Genomic DNA, 23,026 nt, shown 5'->3' with positions numbered 1-23,026 from the left:
CATGGTGTGTGGTCTACCTGGATTAAGTTCATTGTGAGCTTTCAAATGAGTGCCACAGTACGATACCAAACACTCCAGACAGGACTTGACAGCTTTGAGTTTTCTACCGGTGCAGACGTCGCATGCCACATCTCCAGGTCCAGCATAACAGCGAGCAGTAGCAGCAGCTTGGATGCTGGTCTTCCCAAACTTCTCCACCATTTCAGCCATCAGACGGTTTTTGCGGAGGACAGGCCTGGAGTCGAAGGTGTCTTTGCACAGTGGGCAGCTGTATTCCCCTTTCAAATCCTCTTGATCCCAGCAGCCCTTAATGCATCTCATACAGAAATTATGTCCACAAGGAATAGTCACTGGATCCCTCAACAGCTCCAGACAGACTGGACAAGTGAAGGAGTCCTCCTCCAGAGAATACGCTGATGCCATTTTGTAAATCTTCCAAACAGCAACTTCACACACTGAGAAGCAGCAGCAGAGTGACTGCTGTCTTCCTCAGAATACTGGGGAGGAGCCCAAGGAGGGACGGGTTGGGGATTGGCTAAGGAGGAGCCCAGGGAGGAAGGGGTTGGGAAATGGCCAATCAGGACATTTTTCTGTTATCAGGAAGCGTAAAGGTAGAAGCAGGTATGTTGGATGTGGGTGTAGTCAATCAGATTTCTAGTCCTCCTTGGAAGAGGCCGATGACACATGTTGCCTTCACGATCTGGGGACCTCTCGTGACAGCTGACTACACTGCTCATGTGACAACTGAGTTCTGGACTTCTGAACGCCACTGATCCCGGAACAATTGGGATTCATGCGTGTTTTGTTTTGGTTCTCTTTTCTTTTTTTCACCTCCACTTGAGCCTCCACACCCACGACATATCATGTTAGCTTAAGTATTACTGACATATGTGCATCTGCAATTGAATGACATCAACTGGTGTTGTTGATAGTGATTACAAGATGATATTTTAGCATTTATGATACTGTTTACATGCTAGTTCTATGCATGGGCGCCATGTTGATGATGGTGTCGTCACACAAAACATTAGCTCGGAACTCGTTCTTGTATACTTCCGCCAGAGATCAACCTCAATAATTAGCCTATCCATCTGACATTGCGTCACCAAATGTTCACTCCCACTTTCCCGAGGTTTTAGGTCGGCTTTCTTGGGATTCTCGACTTTTTGAACGAGCTAACAGTACATGTAAAACTTATTGGACGAGTTATTTGAGTCACGTGTAGAAAGACACAAAAGTACTCTGAGAGGTAGGGGAACAACTTTATTGTGCTTGCGACACCGTGCTCTACTAATAGCACACTTCGATCGATGTACAGTATATGCAGAGAGGTTAAAAAAAGAAAAAATACAGTGGCCTTGGCAATGGCTGACTGCAGTGGAGAATGGCAAGAGCAGCTGCCATCTTGTGTAGGTGGGGCTGTGATCTTGAGTCGATGCAAATCATGAGAACATGCTCACCACTGTCAAAAAATGGCTTGATATTGTGTGGATATGAGGTGGCACATCATTCAAAGACAACATTTGAAATGTGAGGCTAAATACATACTTAAATAATGTGAATCAAAAAAAATATTTTTTAAAAATCCATTTATATTAGATATATATTTTGCTACACATTTCAACTTCATAAAAGGAATCAAATCCTTGGACATTTGAGGATGTTTGGTGTCTTTATTAATGAAAAGACAGCTGAGAGTATGACAGGAAGAGAGAGAGAGAGAGAGAGAGAGAGAGAGGGAGAGATGGAGCAGGGCTGGGAAATGACCCAGGCCAGATTCGAACCCGGGTCCCCATGGGCATGGACATGCAAGCCCTCATGTAGGGGGTCCTTAGCACCAGGGCTCCGAACCGGTTCAAGGAACGAAAACCGAAAACGAACGGAATTTTATGGAATTTTATGAGGAACAGAAACGGAAACGAAAACGAAAACGAAAACGAAAACGGAAACGGAAACGAAATGGTCTTCAACTGTTCCAGAACAGAAACGTTATTCTGAAATCCACAAACCGGTTAATAACGGTTTTTTTTTTTCGTTCTCTATATTTTATACAATTTCACAAAAGCATATCCTATGTCTGGAGACTATTTCCGGTTGTGCATCCAATCGCCGTCGGCTCAGAGCAGCAGGCCCCGGCCATTTCCACCACCACCACAGCAAGATGCGATTTGGAAGCTGAGCCACGACTATCCATGTGAAACATCAACAAAGGTAACTGATATGAATGTACCGCTTCAAACAACAGTAACATTAACTTAGTAGGCTAAGTCACTCTAAAGGTTACACTATCTTTATTAGCCTACACATTTCGTGCTACAAAAAACAAGCTGCATCTAATGTGAGCTAACTACTATAGGCTAGCCAACTACCTTTAATGTAGCTGTTGTGGTTGTTACGGATTGAATGCTTCAATTAATTTTGGCTTTTATATGTTGTTTAGATGGGACGGAACCAGGAAAACACGATGAGAAAATATTTCTCATTTAATGTGACGACCAACAAATCTACCTGCCAAATTGAGGGCTGCGGGAAATAAATAATTGGCAATCACGGCGGCAACCTGCAGAGACACACTCATCGACTGCATCCAGAGGTGTTCGAGAAGTCACTACAAGACCACCAAAATCAAAACAAGAGGCCAGCTGAGGATGGGCAAAGTACTTTGGACACGGTCATCGTGAAAAAGCCCAAACAGGTCCAAGTGGCATTAACCCCTGAAACCCTCAAAGAGGCGTGCATAGAGCTAGTCACGGTTAATGGGAGACCCATTTCATTGATGGAAGATTCGGGATTTCGCAAAATAATAGACCCAATACAGAACGCTATGGGGGGAAATGTTACCATCAATTCATCCAACATTCGGGATATGGTGTCGGGGATCGCTCAGAGCGAAAGGGAAAAGCTCGCGACTGAACTGAAAATAGATTCCGCAACATGCAGAGACCGGTCTGTGCTGGGTATCAACGTGTAGTACTCTGACGGAAAGGGGGTTGTGTTGCGAACCTTGGCAGTGAGAGATCTGACAGAAAGGCACACGTCTGAGTACATCTCCTCTGTGGTGATGGACGTCTTGCGTCAATATAACATTAGCTTGCAACAGGTGTATTCAGTCACTTCTGATAATGGAGCAAATATGCTCAAAGACGTTAGCTTACTGTCAGATACCCAGGAGGGAGCTGTGAGCAACGAAGACGCAACTGAGACGGAGGAGAATGGGGAGGATGTTGAAAGGGTTGGGGAGGATGAGGGAAACCAGGAGGAGCTAAGCCTTCAACACGATTCTGCGTGGCCCGGTCATGTGTTGCGTAGTGTAAGATGTGCTGCACATACTCTACAATTGGCCGTTGACGATTCATTAAAACAAGCGTCCAACATCATAGCAAAGGCGAGACGTGTAGCCAAACGATTACGCACGCAGAATGTGGTGTGTGTTCTAAAGAGAATGGGGCACAAGAGAGCTATTGTGGATTGTGTAACTCGTTGGCACTCCACTCATGATATGCTCCAGCGGCTGCTCGAGCTCAGGACCTTTTGTGAAGACATGGCCCCAACCATCCCCGAGCTACATCTAAGTGAATCTGAATGGGAATGTGTCTCCAACACAGTAGATGCACTGAAACCCGCGAAAATAGCCACAAAATGTCTCCAATCTGATCAGCTAACTGCTGGTGAGTTCTATGGCATATGGCTCAAATGTTCTCTGGACACAGAAAAAGTAGCAAGCCCCTTTGCGAGAAAGGTAGTCCAGTGCATCAAAGCACGCCAGAGCACGTTATTTGACAATGACGCATTCTTAGCTGCTTTATTCCTCGATCCTAGATATCGATTGTTTTTGACCGAGAGTCAGACCGAGAAGGCGAAAATACACCTGCAACGTACATGGGAAACAATACAGCACTTAGAGCCACGCAATGCAGCCAGCGACACCGCTGCGTGCTCAGCAGATTCCCTTTCTCCATCTCGGGCATCATACAGCGACTCCCCCAGGACTCCATCGTGTCACTCTTGGGCACATACTCCAAAGAAGACCGCCTAAAGCGTACAGAGGATCTGTTTCAGTACTGGGCCAGGTATTCTGTATCCAACCCCGACCTGTACAAGCTCGCTATGAGCGTCATCCCCCTCCCTGTCATGCAAGTCAGAGTCGAACGGGCATTTTCGAGTTTGAAATGTATTCTGTGAATAAATTCACTATATCACCTTAACACTTTCACTGTATTACCTTATCAAATTGTCCTGAAAGAACACACACAGAAACAGAGGTAGCATCATGCGAGCAGATTTTATTGTTTAGCCGCCGGAGAAGTTACTGCGTGGGGACATGAAGAATTCCACCCAGCAAGTCCTCAATTGTATACAAAAACAAGCCTATTTAACCAGTCCCAGCCCCACAGTCCATGACATGATCTAACAAGTAAATGCTAACGTCATCTTTCCCATCATGCATATGTAGAACTATATATGAGACAAATATGGTCTGTCTCCCCCTTGTTCCGTACTGGCGTTGTTCTGTGTATAGCTTCCACGTAGCCTAAACATCCAAGGTCATAGTTCAGCAAAGTGATAACTTAGGGAGAGATGTTTTCTCGTGGTCCAGAGATGTCACATAACTCAAAGAGCAAAGGAGAGAGAGAGAGAATAACAGAGTATAACCAGAATCACAGAAAACAAGAAAATCCTAACTAAAGGCTACACTTTTATCACATTGTATATTTTCAATAATACATGTATAAATGCAGAGAATTTCTTAACATATCCCTCCTCTTGAAAATATAATCATTATCACTAAACAATCACCATGGCTTTTACGCATGGTGTGTAGAATGAAAATATTCAAATATAAAAAGGTCAGAGCTATTCAGAACCATTACACTGCGTTAGTCTGCTCCATATTAGTTAGGCTCAAATGTATTAACAGTTCCAAATTGTCACAGTTCTTAAACAAGGCTGTACCCATGCTTGTCCAGGAAACGACTTTCTCAAAATCAGCAGGTTTTTTTTCCATCCATTGGAATCATTCTGATGGCACACATACATCTGCGTAGACAACGCAGGGTGTCACTTTGAATCAGACACTATAAAAATCTGTCATTCAGACAGGAGCACAAATACCTCCCCAACCTTGTTGTGGCAAAGGTACAAACCAAACCAACCAACAGATTCCGTTAATAACCAGGGTTGCTGCTGAGAGAGAGAGCAGTGTCTGTTTCCTGCCAGGCACCAGGTCAACATAAATATTTAAGTTCTAGACCAGCAGCTTTCACATGAGCAACAAAGATTTTAAATTGGTATAGCGTAGTCAAAACGTCTATGATGTCATTCTAATCACGTAAAATTAGGAAGAAATCATACCTATGTTTAGAATATACACAATGTTAAAACACAATCTTGTTCTCTCAATGAAGTCTTAAACACACATAAGCCATGTATGACAGGTACAGGTACACGTAATATTCACTTCGCCATCCGTGTCTATCAATCATCTTGGGATTTGTATCCACTCTCAAAGTCCATGTTCATAGAAAATGTCCAACACATTTTGTATCTCTAGTCCAGCTTGTATTCTCCATTGGCTGTGGGGAAGTCAAACCTGTAAAACTGGGGGAACTCCTTGCTCACCCCAACGGTACTGAGGCGGACGGTATGTAAACGGGCGGCTCTCTCTCCAGTCTTAACGTGCAACCAGGGAAGCTGACAAGAGGGGACAAAGGGAACAGTTGCCCCGGGCCCTGGGAGAAGGGGGGGCAGAATTGGGTCCTCACTACATTGCATGTATTGGGTGAGGGGGCCCTTTCAGATGACTTTGTCCCGGGCCCAGCCAAATCTGTCAGCGGCCCTGCGTGCAACTCGGGACTTTTCCTGTGGAATGAAGAAGAGGGAAAAGTATTCTACTCTAAACATTTATCATTCTCAATGTGTTTCTAAATATGGTTAGTGAAATCAACATTGTTGTAAGTAAATGTGTTAGGTTAGGTTAGGGTTGAAATTTCAGAACAATATCTTATTTAAAATGTATTTGTTTGATGCACTATTCATTAATTTGAGGAGTAGCACATTTCAAAAACAGCCATTATTCCATGTGCTTTAAATAATTAGTAATTCATGAATACCAAACAAAATAAAACATGATGCATAAAACATCTGTAAATATCCTAAAATGTCTCTCCTGTTTGAGGCATGTGTCATCCACATGACTCAATAACACTGAAGTCATACCTAAACAGGCTTTGAGCACAGTAAACGAGGAGGATAATTGTTAACAAAAAAACAGTCCACATAAAACTGTGAAAAAAAATCAAACCAATTTGGAGAGAAAAATAAAAACAAAATACAGCATAACCCAGAAAGTTATAAACCAAATAAAATAAAAAAGTAAAACACAAACACTACCAAACACCCTGCACCCTCCATCACAGAGGCAGGCTTCATCAAACAAGGCATAGATTACGAAGAAAATCAAGTACAGGAAAAGGCAAACACAATCAGCAATTTGCCGCACAGAAAGAAGCTCTCAGTAGTCAACTTATCCACACACAGACAGTAGCAAGGAGAAGTGTGCAGCTGGAACAGAGTAGAGAGCAGAAAAATAAAAACAAATAAAAACCCATATCACCAGTGTTGACAAAATAAAACCCAAAACAACCCAAAGCATTGTTTCATAACCTATACTTGAAATAAAATAGACAGCACTATTACATGAGGACAACATTTATCAATAGTACAGCAAAATGATGAAAAAGAAAATAATGTAATCCCAAAACATAACATGAAACAGTCTCCGATCAGTAACAGACTAATGTGGCACACATTTAAAGTATAGTCCATTACTGAATAGGCAATAAAGCAGACTGAAAAAATGTGGTGGTAACCACATCGCTGTTAACAACTTTACTACATCCAGTGCAGCCCTGAAAATACTCCATGCACATGTAGCAGAGTGGACCTGACGTCAATTATTCAAGAAATTAATTATCAACTTTGGACTGCAATTGCATAACTACACCACTGGGGGAACCTCCCCAGAAGTAATAACCAGTACACCAAGGCACAACAGGTTCGGATAGATATGCACAGAGACGTTCCCTTTTGATGACATAAAAAGTATTTTATGTACTGACACAAAACATAAAACAAATCACAAAATACTCTGAACTGGCCGTGCTGCCGAAATAAAAAGGAAGGGGGAAATCTAGAGTGGCTGCCCTAAATAGTGCAAAGCATCAGGTCTCAGGGCAGGTTAACTGTGTGGACCGATAAAGGTGCTCATGATTAAATGAGCACAGACACACTCCACGGCAAGCAGGTGATTCAATCAGAGGGGGTATACACTACAAGCAAATCCGGTCAACACTAGTCACTACACACCGGTGAGTTAATTCCAAAGGTTGCACTTCACACAACTATGGGCTACTGATGCTACACAGGAGCCTGCCCTAAGCGGATGAAATAACGAGCCAGGAGTGCATAAACACTCCGGACAGCCACCTAAACAGATGGGAAGGGAGGAGGCGGCCAGCACGACACAAACTAAAGAAAACAAACAAACAGAAAAGAATATAAAAAAATACGGTTGGGCAAAACAGCGATGGGCCAACTGCCCATAGTGAATTTAAATGCTCAGACCCTCGACGACACTCTCCTCACAACGTGACAGGGCGAGGGGAGTTAAAACAGCCCGGGTAACAGGGTCTGTCCAACCTAAACACCGGCAAGAGGGACGTGGCCAGGGTGCTTGGCCGCGCGTAAGCGCACAAACCACAAAGGCAGAGGTTAAGCCCCTGTAGACACTCGAACACCGGGAGAGCTCCAAAAGCCTACTATTGCGGGTGTTTTTATAAAAACCATGGCCTAGTCGCCACTAACTAATTAGCCACTCAGTGGCCAAGCGTCTCATTACGTCATTTCACTACGGCAAGACTGGGGGACACATTGTCTGGTGAACTGCACGGTTCAACCCATTACACACAGATGGACAGAATCGGCACAGAGAAAACAACGAGCATGCAACATAAAATTACTACAGCCACAGACATAGTTGGCTAGTAGTTAGGCCTGCATTAAACACTTCGCAACAGAACCAAACATATTGGCATGCAGTTCTCACTGTCCGTCGTTCATGAGGTCATGGTAGATGTAGGGGCCTAGCCCAACTCCGGTCAGTAAGGACAGCGCACTTAAAACAGGGTGAGTAAAACAAAGTTCGGGAACACGCCATCAAAACACAACACACAATACATCAAACTGGCAACACAAACCACCTTGCTGTCCACATCGTTACAACTAATAAGATAGGATGAGATTTGTCCTCACATAAACCTGTGGCACATAACCACTTTTAAAAGCAATAAAATTAAGTCATAACTGCGTCTCATAATATTTTGAAACAAGTAGGCTTATATAAAATGTAATGTTAAATCTCACCCAACTTGTACATTTAGACATAACCAACCATAGACCATCCTTACAGCAAAATAAAACCTAGACAGAGTCAAACAAAACTGACAAATAAAATAAAGAAATAAATCACAGTTGGGAGATAGCAAAACAAACCAACTGCTTTAATGACTAGACTAGTGAGTCCAGTTAGGTAAACCCAACTCACAGCACAGTCGCTACTCTGAGGTACTCAACCCCAGTGTGAGGAAGCACCTTCATGCACACCGGACCTCCAGCGACATCCAGTAACAGTCATTGAAAAGTTAAGTACCACAGTACTGCCGGACAATGACATAACACAGTGTCGTGATCAATGCATCACAGGTAACAGGAAATTCATAACACTATGTCTTAACAGATTAAAAGAAAAGGGGAAAGAAAAATGAATCATCCCTCAGAAAAGTTTAGGCCTACCATCAAAACCAGTATTAAATCTCCCCCCCCAAAAAAAAACAGATCCATTAGGGCTTATGAAACATGTGAAAGTTGCAAAGACTACTCAAATGGTCTTGGCTCTAGAAAGATGCAGGTTCACAATGAAAGTTCACAAACAAAAACAAATACATTGTGGAAACAAAATGTGTAAAAAATAAAATGAAAAAAACAGGATGACAAACCTCCATGTCGCCACAGCCCATCATATGCGAAAGAACAAAAATGGTCCCCAAAAATAACTTTGTAGTAAATAAAAACACATACCCATTGTTTTGCTGTTTATACTCAGGAAAGTCAAATGTCTCTCGGACATTCTGGAGGATCACACCAACACGGACCAGACCGTCCTTCACTAGACGTCACAATCACTCATTCTCCCTCGTGCACTCAGTGAGGCAAACCACTCGCATACACAAACAGATCCTCACACAAACCCGGGGAGTGACACACACCCACACACACAGCATTCACACAGCCAGCATTCAAACAAACACAGACATACAGACAGGTAACCTATCAATTTAGAAAAAGTGTTACGTTATGTCACACTCACTGCTCATTGACGAAGTGGAAGGGATATTTCGCAAGTTATTGCCATGGCCAGCTAACTTCCACTGCGACAAGAGCAAGTTGGGTGCACACTAGATATTGAACAAATCAGTTCTTCTAGGTATATTTGTCATCTCCACTCGTGTTCTTCTTACCTAGGGAACAATGTCGAGCCCAATGACCCGTCATGCCACATGCAAAGCACAAATTATATTTTCGTCTCTCACCCATACACCCTAAGCGTCCTCTACCCCTCCCCCTCCTCTGGGCACGGCTGCTACGCACTGGATTGTCAGTCTTTGGGAAAGAGAGTGCTCGAAAATCATGATACAGTGTTCGAAAATCATCCAATAAGTCTTGATCTGCAGTCTGGGAATAATTTTCCACTACTGAGGATTGGGAGCGAGTATTTGTTCTACTCATCGTAGGGGTGGCAGAATTGACCTCGAGAGTCATCACCCCTTTTAACACATTTTGTGAGTAGAGACTAAATGGGACAGGCTGCCGTTCAACACGTGCTACGGCAAGAGCGTCAGGGAGAGCAGGGGGAACAACTAAAGTACAGGGTGTTGTGAGTGGAGCTGGAGGGTCCTGATATTGACCTCCTTCCTCACACCTTGTAACAGTCATCACATGGTCATCAGACACATACACAACAGTATCATCGTCATGTACTTTGTCAGCTTGCTTATGCTTCATTTGCATATTCCTAAGTTTCGCTTCAGCAAGCCATAATTCACACACTCTGGCTTCTTCTTCATACTCATCCATTTTTTCTTTGTGGTGAAGAAGCACATTTTCTAATAAGGCCTCACAATTTTCAATTGTAAGGCTTCCATTAAAGCCATATTTTACATTCCATCGCCTCACATAAGCTGAGGAGCCAGAATGCCTTTTTGCCATAAATTCAATATCTCCACCTTTATCAGGCTTTGGATTTGTGTTACCCATGACATAAAATGAGCTCGCTTCAAGAGATACAACGTGGTGTTCCAAACCACCAGTTAGACTCTCAAAACAAAATATCACAAAGAAAGAGTACCTCAGCGTCTTGCCAAGGTTCAAATGTCACCATATGTCACCGGCTTAGGCAACACAAGTGGCTAAAAATAATTTAGAAAAAACTTTCATCAATTTTGACAAAACAAAACAGAAAGATGTCCAACTATTACTGTACGACCTGCAGTTCTAAATTAAACACAGAGAAGTAAAATAGCACTGCATGTCGGGGAAGCATCCTCTGTCTCAACTATGACAAAATTTTGAAAATTTAAAGTCTAATTGCAGAAGTTTAAAATTGCCATAAACAGAATTTGTTCAGTATCCAACTATTACATTACACATTTAGCTAACAGCCAACTGCGGGGAAGTACTGCTCATGCTCTGATATGCAATACCGTATTGGCCCGAATATAAGACGTGGTTTTTGTTCTAAAAATAGTACTCTAAAAAGGGGGGTCGTCTTATTTCCGCGCGCTAGAGAAAAAAGTAAAAAAAATATATTTTTTTTTACTTAACCTGAATGCGGCCATTAGCCTATGCTTCACAACAATGCACACAACTCAATAATGGATGGGTTAAGAGATTGTTTTGTCCATATCAAATTTGCAGATGCTTGTTTCGTTATGACTGTTGCACCGCACGTCTATCAACTGTCAATGTCAACGCGATGCGGACGACAGTGCAAGGGGAAAAACACAAGTCAATCGCGGCCCGTTGCTCTGCTTTTATTTGTGTTTGGTTTTACAGTCTCATCATGAAAGCTTTGGTCGTTCTCTCTGGTCAGCCGACAACACCACTAGAAACTAAAGAAATGAAGGGTGATTTGACGAACAACCTGTAGGCTAAGTTTGGGATGCTGTCATCAGCCAATCAATGGTCATCTGTGTGTGCCCGAGAAAGCGGTGCCTTTGACGATATGCCTCGCAACGATGCAACAACACGGAATAGGCTAATGGTTAAGGCAAGAGATTGTCTTGTTCATATAAAATCACTAGGAGTTTTACCCTTGGTACGAAATGAATATCAATCTGACTTTTAATGTCAACGTGGTCCTGATAGGCAGCGCATGGGTTTCAAGTGCAATGCGTCAATCTGCCTTTGGTCACATTCGGTTTCTATAGTCCAACGGAAAACTTTGGATGCATAAAATGAACGGCGATTTGGCGAGACGGCTGCTGGTTAGCTATTGCTGTCAACTAAGCATTTTGCAAAATCTGTGCATTGCACAATAGATTGCCTATCTCTACTGGACTGGTTGCCTGGCTGGCGCAGACTAATGCTCTGAGTGTAGGCTATGTTGCGTCGCACTTTAAACAGGCGGGCCCAGGCAGGCGGCTGTAGCCTGTAGGTGCCTGTTGGCGCTTGACAGGTGAAGTGAGTAAAGAAAGGAAAAGGATATGAGTAACCATCTGTGGTCTTATATCATGGAAATTCCATGAAAATGATATTGTGAAATTTGTTCTTTGTAAAAAGCCTCAGATTTTCCAACAACTTAAAAACTGCATTTTGAGAAAAGTTTCTAATGGAAACTAAATTAAGTCTTCAAAAAACTTTTTTCCCCAAAACATGAGCCTGAAAATGGGGCGTCGTCTTATAATCAGGATCGTCTTATATTCGGGCTAATACGGTAAGTTAAACCTTCCGTATGATGAGTTACATTGTCTAGAAAGCCATATGTTCAGAAGCATAAAAACACTTTGAATCAACAAAGAATTCCCAGGCCATTACAAAGTGTTGCGAGAGAGAGAGGCCGAGACAAGCTTAGTCCGGTCTCTCCACAAAAGTCAGTGCGTTATGCAGGCATAACAAAACAAGGACAGAATTCGGACAGGCTACCCAGGTTCAAAACCCAGGTTCACCAAATACAGGTCATTTCCCATGCAACATGGAAAAATTCCCGGAGTCAAAGCTCTATATACAGGTCATTTCCAATGCAACATCGAAAAATTCCCGGAGTCAAAGCTCTATAAACAGGTCATTTCCAATGCAACATCGAATATATACCGGTATGCTTGCCTGACCAGGACTTCTATTACTGCCTATAGTGCAGGGCTTACAGCTTCAAGCCTAGGTCTTGGTGCCTAACCAGGTCTTATATTATGCCTCTAGCCAGGACTTAAGTAGTTCAAACTACTTACGCACGTCTGCGGAATGCCGTCAAGCCCCGGTCCTGGGGGAAAGATCAGAGTTCAACATCCAAGATCCACGGCTCTAACGTGGTGCGCACACTCTTCAGCATCAACAATGACCTGTCACCCCAGGAACGAGCTATCCTGGCAAAAATTTAGAAATAAAAAATCCAAATCCATACTACCTCTATCCTGTGGGTCCCAGTTGGTCAGTCGTCGCTGAATATAAAGGGGTAGTGAGGCAAAGCCACCTATTTCAGGGTCCCGGGTGAAAACTTGGTGTCCAGCGCGTCCGTACGTCTTCATATATCAGGGAGGACAATTTTTTTAGTTCGGCTATCGAAGGACCAAAAGATGTGAATAAATTCACTATATCACCTTAACAATTTCACTGTATTACCTTATCAAATTGACCTGAAAGAACACACACAGAAACAGAGGTAGCATTTAAAATCTGCGAGCAGATTTTATTGTTTAGCGGCCGGAGAAGTTACTGCGTGGAGACAGGAAGTATTCCACCCAGCAAGTCCTCAATTGTATACAAAAACAAGCCTATTTAACCAGTCCCAGCCCCACAGTCCATGACATGATCTAACAAGTAAATGCTAACGTCATCTTTCCCATCATGCATATGTAGAACTATATATGAGACAAATATGGTCTGTCTCCCCCTTGTTCCGTACTGGCGCCGCCTGTGATGTATAGCTTCCACGTAGCCTAAACATCCAAGGTCATAGTTCAGCAAAGTGATAACTTAGAGAGAGATGTTTTCTCGTGGTACAGAGATGTCACATAACTCAAAGAGCAAAGGAGAGAGAGAGAGAATAGCAGAGAATAACAGAGTATAACCAGAATTATAGAAAACAAGAAAATCCTAACTACAGGTTACACTTTTATCACATTGTATATTTTCAATAATACATGTATAAATGCAGAGAATTTCTTAACACTATTCTTTCCCCGTTAAGATCATCATTGAACGAAAAGCCCCCTCCAAAGATAGACCTGAGCACAATTGAAACTTATATTGCATCTTTTATTGCATTTTATTTCTTCTATACTAATGTTGCAGCACTCCCAATTTTGCCGTATATAGGCCTAGTGTTACAACGGTGAAGAAAAATCCGGGTTTGATACCCAACTAATCTAAGAACTGGACTCAGATGCAGATGTAACGAAAGGTTCAGGGGTTTTAATGAAGTTCAAAAGCACAGAAGATTCATAATCCACGATTTTCAAAGGTAAAGCTCCACAACGAAAAAGTCCAATAATGAAGGGCAAAAAATAAAAATAAAAATAAAGTTCCAAAATCCAAATGGCAAGTTCACAAAGTCCAGGTAATCCAAAATTCCAATAATCCCAAAACAAAAGATATCTTCAGTATAGTGTCTCTTTAAAGTAATTCTCCTCAAGCAAAAGTTCTTCAAATCAAAAATAGTCCAGAGCAAAAATTCCACAGAGCAAAATGAAAAAGTTTTAAACAAGGATTGCACAGTCACTCACCGAAGCAGCACTGCAAAGACTCAGTGTAGAACAAAGGAACAGGTAGCTAGTAATACCAAACAAACTTGCAATCAGGCAGGCAGAGATGGGCTTCAGGTGGCAGAGGCAGCGAATCAAAAACAAGGGGCGGAGACATAGCACATGGCAAAATGGATCAATGAAAACAAAAACAAACATGATCACACGCCCACCAAAAGAATAACGAGTCCACAATGGCCACTAGATGTCACAATTGTCCCAAAATCACAACAATGTCCCGAAATCACAACACCTAGGTCCTATTCATATTTATTTATTTTGTTATTATTGTATGCCTATAGGCTACTGACAGCCTAATTGTTTTATTTTATTATTGACGACCGGTCCTGATAGCCTATTGATTTTTTTCCCAGAAGAAGCGCAGATTGCGCACTGAGTGTAACTGGTTACGCCTACCTTTTATTTCTGTAGCCATGTTGCCGTAAGCCTATTTTGAAAACAAATGTGACGGCACTATCTACCAATCTTTAAAGCCTTAATAGCCTATATAGGCCTAGGTTATCTGCTTTTTTGTTAGGCAATACAGATATAATTATTTTTTATTTTATCATTATTGACGGCCAAGGAGCCCAAATCTCTTCCTTTGATTGTTGTGAACTTGTTTTCAGAAGCGCATTGCGCTTACAGTTGTCACTGCTGTTGTGGTTTAAATGTGACGACCAGCGCAGAGCGCACTTCATATAGCCTACCAACGTGTTCTAGGCTACTCGTTTGATTGATTTCTGCAAAAATAAATAAATGGACTTCGGTTCCAAATGTGTATTTTGTCTTGCTGTTAATGTAACCTATCCGTCAGCTCGTAGCATAGGATAGCCTACTGAAACTGATTTGGAAATTGTTTTTAACCTATGCATAACAGCCTATTTTGCCTGTTCATGCATTGTTTTAAAGTCAGGATTTGAAATGTTTGCACAATTATAGCCTTGGTCTGTAGGAGAGTTAAACAGGGAATTTTGTCAGCAACAGTCATGTTTCCAATGGACGGGGTTAGAATTATAGCGCAAGCCTTTGAAGATATAGGCTACAACCAGGTAAGGAGTTAAGTATCCGGAAATAAGGCTGTCATAGGCTACTGTTTATAAGAAATTATTTATAGGCCTAGGCATAGGTTAAATCTGTAGCCAGGATGGATAGCCCATCTGAGTGTTTTTGGGTGCGTTATTATTTTTGAGAATAGCTGTGTAAATCAAGGTGAAATAATGAGTACGTCTATTCTAAGATAAAGTCCACGAAAAATAGACTTAATATGCCCGTTAAACACTGCAGGAACGTTAAGAACGAACGTTATTTTTCGTTCCGAACCGGTTCAGGAACGATATTTTTGTGGGGGAACGATTGCAAGAACGAAAACGTTAAACTGAAACTTGCCTGAACCGTTCGGAACGGAACGTTTGAAAAATAATTTCGTTTTCAAGCCCTGCTTAGCACCCACACTAAATGAAACTCACTGCAATTCAGGAAGTGGATGAACACACAATCACAAAATAATAAAATACAACAATAACAGTGTAACAGTGTTAACAAAAAAGTACAACAGTGTTAACAAAAATATTGGTAATGAATTTAACTACTATTCAGCATTCAAAATGATAGAACAATGACAAGTACATGTATACCACGCAGGCCCCCATTGTGATTTTCAGTAGTTGCATGTATAATAATTAGTGTTATGCAGGGCCTTCAGATGACTTTCACACTTCTTACCAAAAACTTGTACCAAAAAGTATGTAAATATTACCACATAGGGTCTACAGAAAATAGAGAACTAACTCAAAATGTAAGTTAAAAAACTCTGAAAGTCAAATAATGGCGCATCTAAATACTAAAACACTGCTAGCAAGCAGCCCAGCAGGTGACCTAAGGGGGCTATAATTCACTCTTCCCAGCCACCTTGCAGTGCTGGGAATAGACACATGCTGATAAATATATAGCACCATCTAGTGTTCCTATTTTGTCATAACTTTGAGTTTCTTTGAATTTTAATCTACACCGCCACCCAGGGATGGGCAAAGACACAACTAAATGTATTTCCAAATACAATACAAAATACCCAGCTCTAAAATGTTACAAATATGTTACAAAATACACAACAGTAACAGTATTAATAATCAAAATACTCATTTTAAAATACACAAAATACAACAAAAACGGTGACCATTACTAGGTATGTCCGTGTGTTCTGAATTGCATGCAAATTAGTCTGGCTATTTGGTGTAGTGGTTAGAGCCCCAGTTTTGCATGCCAGAAGATCCAGGTTCGAGTCTCGGCAGGGAAACTCAATTTCACTTCGCTACACAAACAATGGCTTGTATGGCATGACCAAAAATAACAATTCAATTCACTTGAGTAATAAAAGTTAGGCCTACTTTAAACCACTCAAACTCCTGTGTAACCATCATTTCCAGTCATTGAACAAACAATAATGTTCAGTTCTTGTAATCATGGAGATGGCTATATAAACAATGGGCTACTTGGCACAACTAACATTTAAAAAAATGGCACTGATATGTGAAGGTCTGCATGTGAGTTCAATAAACAAGAAAGTGTTTCTTGTAAATTATGTCCATGTAGTATCTTGCAAAGCGTCACTAATGCATCATTTGTGGCCTTAGAGTGACATCACAGTGGGTTTACATACAGTGTTCAATCTCGCCCTCCAACCCGTGCCTGCAGTTCACCTAGGGAGCGCTGTCGAGACAGCAGAGCTCATAAGGCTGGCGCTAATAACTGACAATTGTGCTCGCTGTCGGCTGAAACTTGACAATATTACTGTAAGTTCTGAGAAACCAATGTGGATTTAAATGATATGTACAATAACCTGGGAGTTATGTCCTTCTGATTTCTTACAGCTTTGGCATTTATGAGTCAGGCTCCGCTAGCATCTTGCTAACAAAATTGCTTTACAGCCGTCGTGATCACAGCAATGCAGCCGGGCGACCAATCTAAACGCAGTGTGTGAAGCCACTCGTGACGTCATAGTGACAACAAATACGTATTTTACAAAGATCCAGCCAGTTTAAACATTCAAACTAAGTGCTGTTTGAAAGGGTAATTTATCCTGCCTTTGGGAAAAATAAAATGAAATGATGATACAAATTATCTCCCAAAGCAATGGCAGCATCTGTTGTTGAGCTCCATGGGACCCCATTCATTCTAACAGCCTCTGCGCTCCTTTGCGCTGTCTGGATGGCGCCACTTAGTGGACAGTACCACCCGGAAAAAGTAGAGAGATTTCTCTCTCGTATTACCCACAGATCCTCTCTGGTGACATTTTGTGGGTGAAGCAGGGCACAGCATTAGTAATCGTCTCGGTTGCACCTTTGGTGCTTAGCATGGCAATTTCAATTATCGATGATATTTGATCAAGAGTGGCGGTTTTCGATCCAACAGCATATATTCAATAATTCAGAATTTTGAGGCTGATTATTCGTAGTCGGGTAGTCACCTGCCAATGTTATTGAACTGTCAATCTTTGGATTGTCAGCTTGAGTCCTTCATCCCTTTCCCATACAAGCACTTGTACATTCCAAAATAGCTACTAGCTCCACTTACATACTATGTGGTCAATCTAGTGTTCCTACTATGTAATTGCATAGTTCAGGAGAAAGTAAGCTATTGTACTCTCTTTTATTTTGAAAATTCAAAATACAGGGGGCAAAGTACTTTGATACAAAATTCAAATAGGCCTACTTGTAATTCACTAACATGAAATATAAAATGCAAAATACTACTTTGTATTTCGAAATGAATTTTAATTAGAAGTATTCGAGATACTGACCATCCCTTCCTAGTATCCGTATTATGTGATTGCTTTGAATTTCTTCGAATTTAAATTCTGTGAAATTCAGCTTCCTGCAATTCCAATTCGAATTGCAATTCCATTTCCTGTTTGAAATTTAAAATTCAAGAGTTTTAAATTCGAGAATTGAATTGGATTTTTGGGGTCATTCTCATTTCCATTCTGAATTTTGTACAAGCCTGATAGACGAGTAATTTCAGTCATGCGGAAAGACACAGAAATATTTGAGAGGTAGGAACAACTTTGTCATGTTCTACTGTATAACACATTTGTCAGTGTGAATTAAACACAGTACATTTGGCAGTGTGAATTAAACACAGTACATTTGGCAGTGTGAATTGAACACTGAGAGATCAGCACCAACTACACTCCTGTTAACTCACTGTTAACTTAGACTCTGAATATTCATTCAACACTTTGAGTGAAGTTTTACATCCTTCAATAGACTGTATTTGAAGAGTTCAGATGGAGATCCGCTAAAAGCCATAATTGTTTTTTTTACCATTTCATTGTTAAACAGCATTTTCACCAATTTATCACAATCAAAATGCCAATTAAATGTTATCATTAAGTGCCCCCAGCAAGTCAAGCCCAAACAAGATTAGATGGACTGTTTTTGGAGTTTACTGAATTAATAGAAATACAGCCTGTTTTTGTAAACACATCACAAATGCAGTGAGAGAGATCTGCATCTGAACTCTTCATTTGATACTCCTCTCTGCAGTGTTAAATCAACACTGTGCAGTGCTCTGTGCACCTGATCATGTGACTTGATGACTCCTGCCAAAGAAGGTGGATCTAAGAAGAAGCGTCATTTTGTTTCTTTTCCGGTATCCACATTATGTCGGGTGAAAGCACCTTTAGGAGACCTTCGGTTAGGAGACCTTCTGATTCCTGAGGTTGAGAATAAATGAAGTCCTCTTAGCACTGTAGATGGCGGTAGCGCACGTCTTGTGCAAACACCACAAAAAGAGAAGAAGGAGGAGGGGACAACGCCCCCTTAGGAGACCCAACTTGAACAGATGAACTAAGCAGTCTATGTTTGTTATTCGGCCGGATATTAAATAATGCTTTGTCCCAAAGTAGTTGCGCAAGTCTCTATACGGTGTTGATCGTCCAGCGGCCAAACCTAGAGTGAAGGGTTGGGGCAAGACAATGGGTTATCAAAGGTCATTGATAACCAGGTGATTGTGAATGGGGCTGTAGTCACAGCGCCTCCTACGGGAGGAGGACTGAGGACAACATTGACAGGGACCCTGGGCCAGCCTGTAAGGATTCGGAGACAGAGACCCAAATGCAGATCAGGTTTGGCAGATTTATTTTGCGCACACAATGACAGGGCTAGTGTAGAGGTTGGTTCCAAAGCAGTGTATCACAGTTCCAGAGAAATGAAAAAAGTCCAACAGAAAAAACATCAACAAAAATACTGAGACTCGTAGAACTCGATTAGAAAAAATGCAACAAAATCTCTTTCAAAAAACAGAGGTAAGTATTCAGTTTGTCAAAAATGTAAACGGCAGTCCATGGAACAAAAGGTAAGTATCCCGGTAAGCATTCAGGTTCAAAATTCAAAAAGGCAGTTCACAAAAACAGAATTCCAAGCAATTCAAAAACAGAGGTTCCAGATTCACAGTTACTCACGGACAGGTTCACAAAACAGGGTCATGGGCACAAGGTCAGGGTCAGACGATCAGAGAAAGAGCAGAGAAATGACAGAGCTTAAGTAGGGGAGGCAAACAGAACTAAACAGGGAGCAGCTGGGATAATTAGTCAATTGAGTGAAGCTGCAAAGGGGGGCGTGGCAGGAGACCAAAACAAACCATGAGCACACCTGCAGTACTAAAACTGTCCATAGGGTGGCAAGAGTCCAAAACACAGAAACCTAACAGTACCCCCCTCCTAACGGACGCCTCTCGGCGGCCCTCGGGCCAGCACGGGATGCTGACGGCGGAAGTCTCTGACAAGAGTGGGGTCCAAGATGTGGCGGGCCGGGACCCAGCATCTCTCCTCGGGACCGTAGCCCTCCCAATCAACAAGATACTGGAGCCCACGGCCCCGACGGCGAACGTCCACCAGCCGGCGGACAGTGAAGGCTTCAGAGCCATCGATGAGGCGAGGGGCCGGGGGTGGCTTGGGGGCAGGATGCATGGGGTTACACAGAAAGGGCTTGATCTTAGAGACGTGGAATGTGGGGTGAATACGGCGTAGGTTCAGGGGAAGCTTGAGCCGTACAGCTGTGGGGCTGATGACTTTAGCAATGGGGAATGGGCCAATGAAACGTGCAGTGAGCTTGCGGGACTCTGTTTTCAGGGGCAGGTCTTGTGTGGAGAGCCATACGCGTTGTCCCTGACGATAGCGAGGCGCCCGGGAGCGACGCTTGTCAGCTTGGACCTTCATCCTGGCAGAGGAACGAAGCAGGGCGGAGCGGGTGCGCCTCCACGTTCGGCGGCACCGACGGATGAAGGCTTCTGCCGACGGAACCCCAACCTCCTTCTCCTGGTCAGGGAACAACGGTGGTTGGTACCCCAAGGAGCTCTCGAAGGGTGATCTGCCCGTAGCTGAGGAGACGTGCGAATTGATGGCATACTCAGCCCATGGAAGCTGCTGGCTGGATTCTGGGATGCCATGCAGCGTAGCACCGTCTCCAGCAACTGGTTCGCCCTGTCACTTTGGCCATTGCTCTGCGGGTGGAAACCAGAGGATAAGCATACAGAGGCACCAAGCAATTTACAGAAAGCCTTCCAGAATGCAGAAGTAAATTGGGGACCCCGGTCTGACACTACTTCTACAGGTAAGCCATGTATTCGGAATACATGTTGGATCATCAGGTTAGCAGTTTCTTTAGCAGAGGGGAGACCCGGTGCAGGAATGAAATGAACCGACTTAGAGAAGCGGTCCACAACAGTAAGAATGGTAGTGTTACCGTCTGATGGTGGCAGTCCAGTCACAAAATCTAGGGAGATGTGGGACCATGGTCTGTGTGGCACCAGTAGGGGTTGCAACAGACCAGCAGGGCGTTGAGTGGATGTCTTGTTTTGTGTACAGACCGGACAGGTTTGGACAAACTTGGTAATGTCCTCCTTCATGGATGGCCACCAAAATCTCCTCCCGATGAACTTCTCGGTTCGTCCGGGTCCAGGATGGCATGACAGCTTGGTGTAGTGGCCCCACTGCATCACCTGTGAGCGGACAGAGTTAGGAACATACAGACAGTTAGTGGGACAGTCACTGGGACCTGCTTCACCCGCTTGAGCAGCCCTCACAGCGGATTCCACATCGAACTGAACTGCCCCCAAAATGCAGTGGGAAGGGAGGATGGTGTTGGAGTCTGGAGCTCTCTTAGATGTGGCGAACTGGCGGGACAGAGCATCAGGCTTAACATTCTTATGACCGGGACGGTAGGACAGGGTGAAGTTAAACCTGGAGAAGAATAGGGACCAGCGTGCTTGCCGGGGGTTCAGTCTCTTGGCCGTGCTGATGTATTGCAGGTTTTTGTGGTCAGTCCAGACTAAAAAGGGTTGCGGGGCGCCTTCCAACCATTGCCTCCACTCCTCCAGGGCTAACTTGACCGCTAGCAGCTCACGGTTTCCCACATCATAATTCTGTTCTGCTGGTGAGAGACGATGTGAGAAGTAGGCACATGGGTGGATGCGATTATCCTTGGCTGAACGCTGGGAGAGCACTGCCCCAACTCCAACCTCAGAAGCATCGACCTCCACAATGAACTGCCGGTTGGGATCGGGTTGGATCAGGATCGGTGCAGATGTGAAGCGCCCCTTCAGTTCTTGAAAGGCCTCCTCTGCAGCTGTGGTCCACACAAACTTCACTGCTGTAGAGGTCAGGGCGGTGAGGGGGGCGGCTACCGTGCTGAAGTTTCGGACAAAGCGGCGATAAAAGTTGGCAAAACCCAGGAAGCTCTGCAGGTCCCGTCGATTGGTAGGTGTGGGCCATTCCAACACTGCCTTGACCTTACGTTGGTCCATTTGGATGGTTCCCGGTGACACCACGTATCCAAGGAAGGCGATGGTCTCCTGGTGGAACTCGCACTTCTCCGCCTTCACAAAGAGCTGATTCTCTAGAAGGCGCTTCAGGACCTTACGGACATGGACAACATGCTCAGTGAGTGACTTTGAGAATATCAATATGTCGTCTAAGAATACAAAAACATACTGGTTGAGCATGTCTCTTAGGACATCATTGACTAAGGACTGAAAAACTGCTGGGGCATTGGTAAGGCCAAACGGCATGACCAAGTACTCATAATGACCTGAGGTGGTGTTGAAGGCCGTCTTCCATTCATCACCATCACGGATACGGACAAGATGGTAGGCATTCCTCAGGTCCAGCTTGGTGAATACCTTGGCGTCTTGGAGGAGCTCGAATGCTGAGGACATGAGAGGGAGAGGATAACGGTTTTTAACAGTGATTTCATTTAAACCTCTGTAATCAATGCAGGGCCAATGCAGGGCCACAAAGAAAAAAACGGCTCCAGCAGGCGATGATGAAGGGCGGATGATGCCAGCAGCAAGGGACTCTTGGATGTACTTGTTCATAGCTTCTGTTTCAGGCCGCGACAGGGAGTATAGACCACCTCTGGGGGGAGTGGTACCAGGAAGGAGGTTAATAGCACAATCATATGGGCGGTGAGGGGGTAGGGAAGAGGCTTTGGACTTACTGAATACCGGCTTGAGATCCATGTATTCTGGGGGGACACTCGACAGATCCGGGAATTCCTCCGGGCAGGCGCGTCGACAGACCTGGGCATTCGGGGCTACAGCCCCGGATCTCCGGGGATTAGCCCCGAATCTCTCTGGACTGGACTGACATAAATAAAATATGTATAATAGGCCTAATAATAATATGATTAAGAATAAGAAATAGTAGAGAAGAGCTCCGTGGACCACACTTTGAGCAGTGATACCGCTCCTGTCATTATGCAACTTTGTAACCAGCACAGACCGCACGATTCTGACACGATGATGTAAATATGGAACTGTACAAATAACAACTTTCCAACCGAAGCCGCTATCCACCTTGTTAGTAGATCTAGCCTCGTTGTAGTGATGTCATGCTGCTGTCAACCAATCAGGTGTCAGTTCTATGCTGGCTTGAATAGAGCCAGGCGGGCTCGTGG

At 43.4% G+C, this 23,026-nt stretch overlaps 2 protein-coding genes across 2 annotated transcripts in view; one reads left to right on the top strand and one right to left on the bottom strand.

Annotated features, from left to right (window-relative positions):
* The window catches only part of LOC134445629 (NLR family CARD domain-containing protein 3-like), a 331,412-nt gene that overhangs the window by 273,649 nt on the left and 34,737 nt on the right, over positions 1-23,026 (top strand). Inside the window, exon 6 of the mRNA XM_063194681.1 lies at positions 20,906-20,919. Coding sequence (XP_063050751.1) covers positions 20,906-20,919 — 14 coding nt within the window. The remainder of the gene's footprint in view (positions 1-20,905; positions 20,920-23,026) is intronic.
* The window catches only part of LOC134445633 (tripartite motif-containing protein 16-like), a 95,262-nt gene that overhangs the window by 62,322 nt on the left and 9,914 nt on the right, over positions 1-23,026 (bottom strand). The gene's annotated exons all lie outside the window — the stretch shown is intronic.

This window comes from Engraulis encrasicolus, chromosome 3, assembly GCF_034702125.1.
Source record: "Engraulis encrasicolus isolate BLACKSEA-1 chromosome 3, IST_EnEncr_1.0, whole genome shotgun sequence".
NCBI classification, from domain to species: domain Eukaryota; kingdom Metazoa; phylum Chordata; class Actinopteri; order Clupeiformes; family Engraulidae; genus Engraulis; species Engraulis encrasicolus.
The sequence above is the reverse complement of the archived record's forward strand: the minus strand, read 5'-3'. Positions and strand labels throughout refer to the sequence as shown.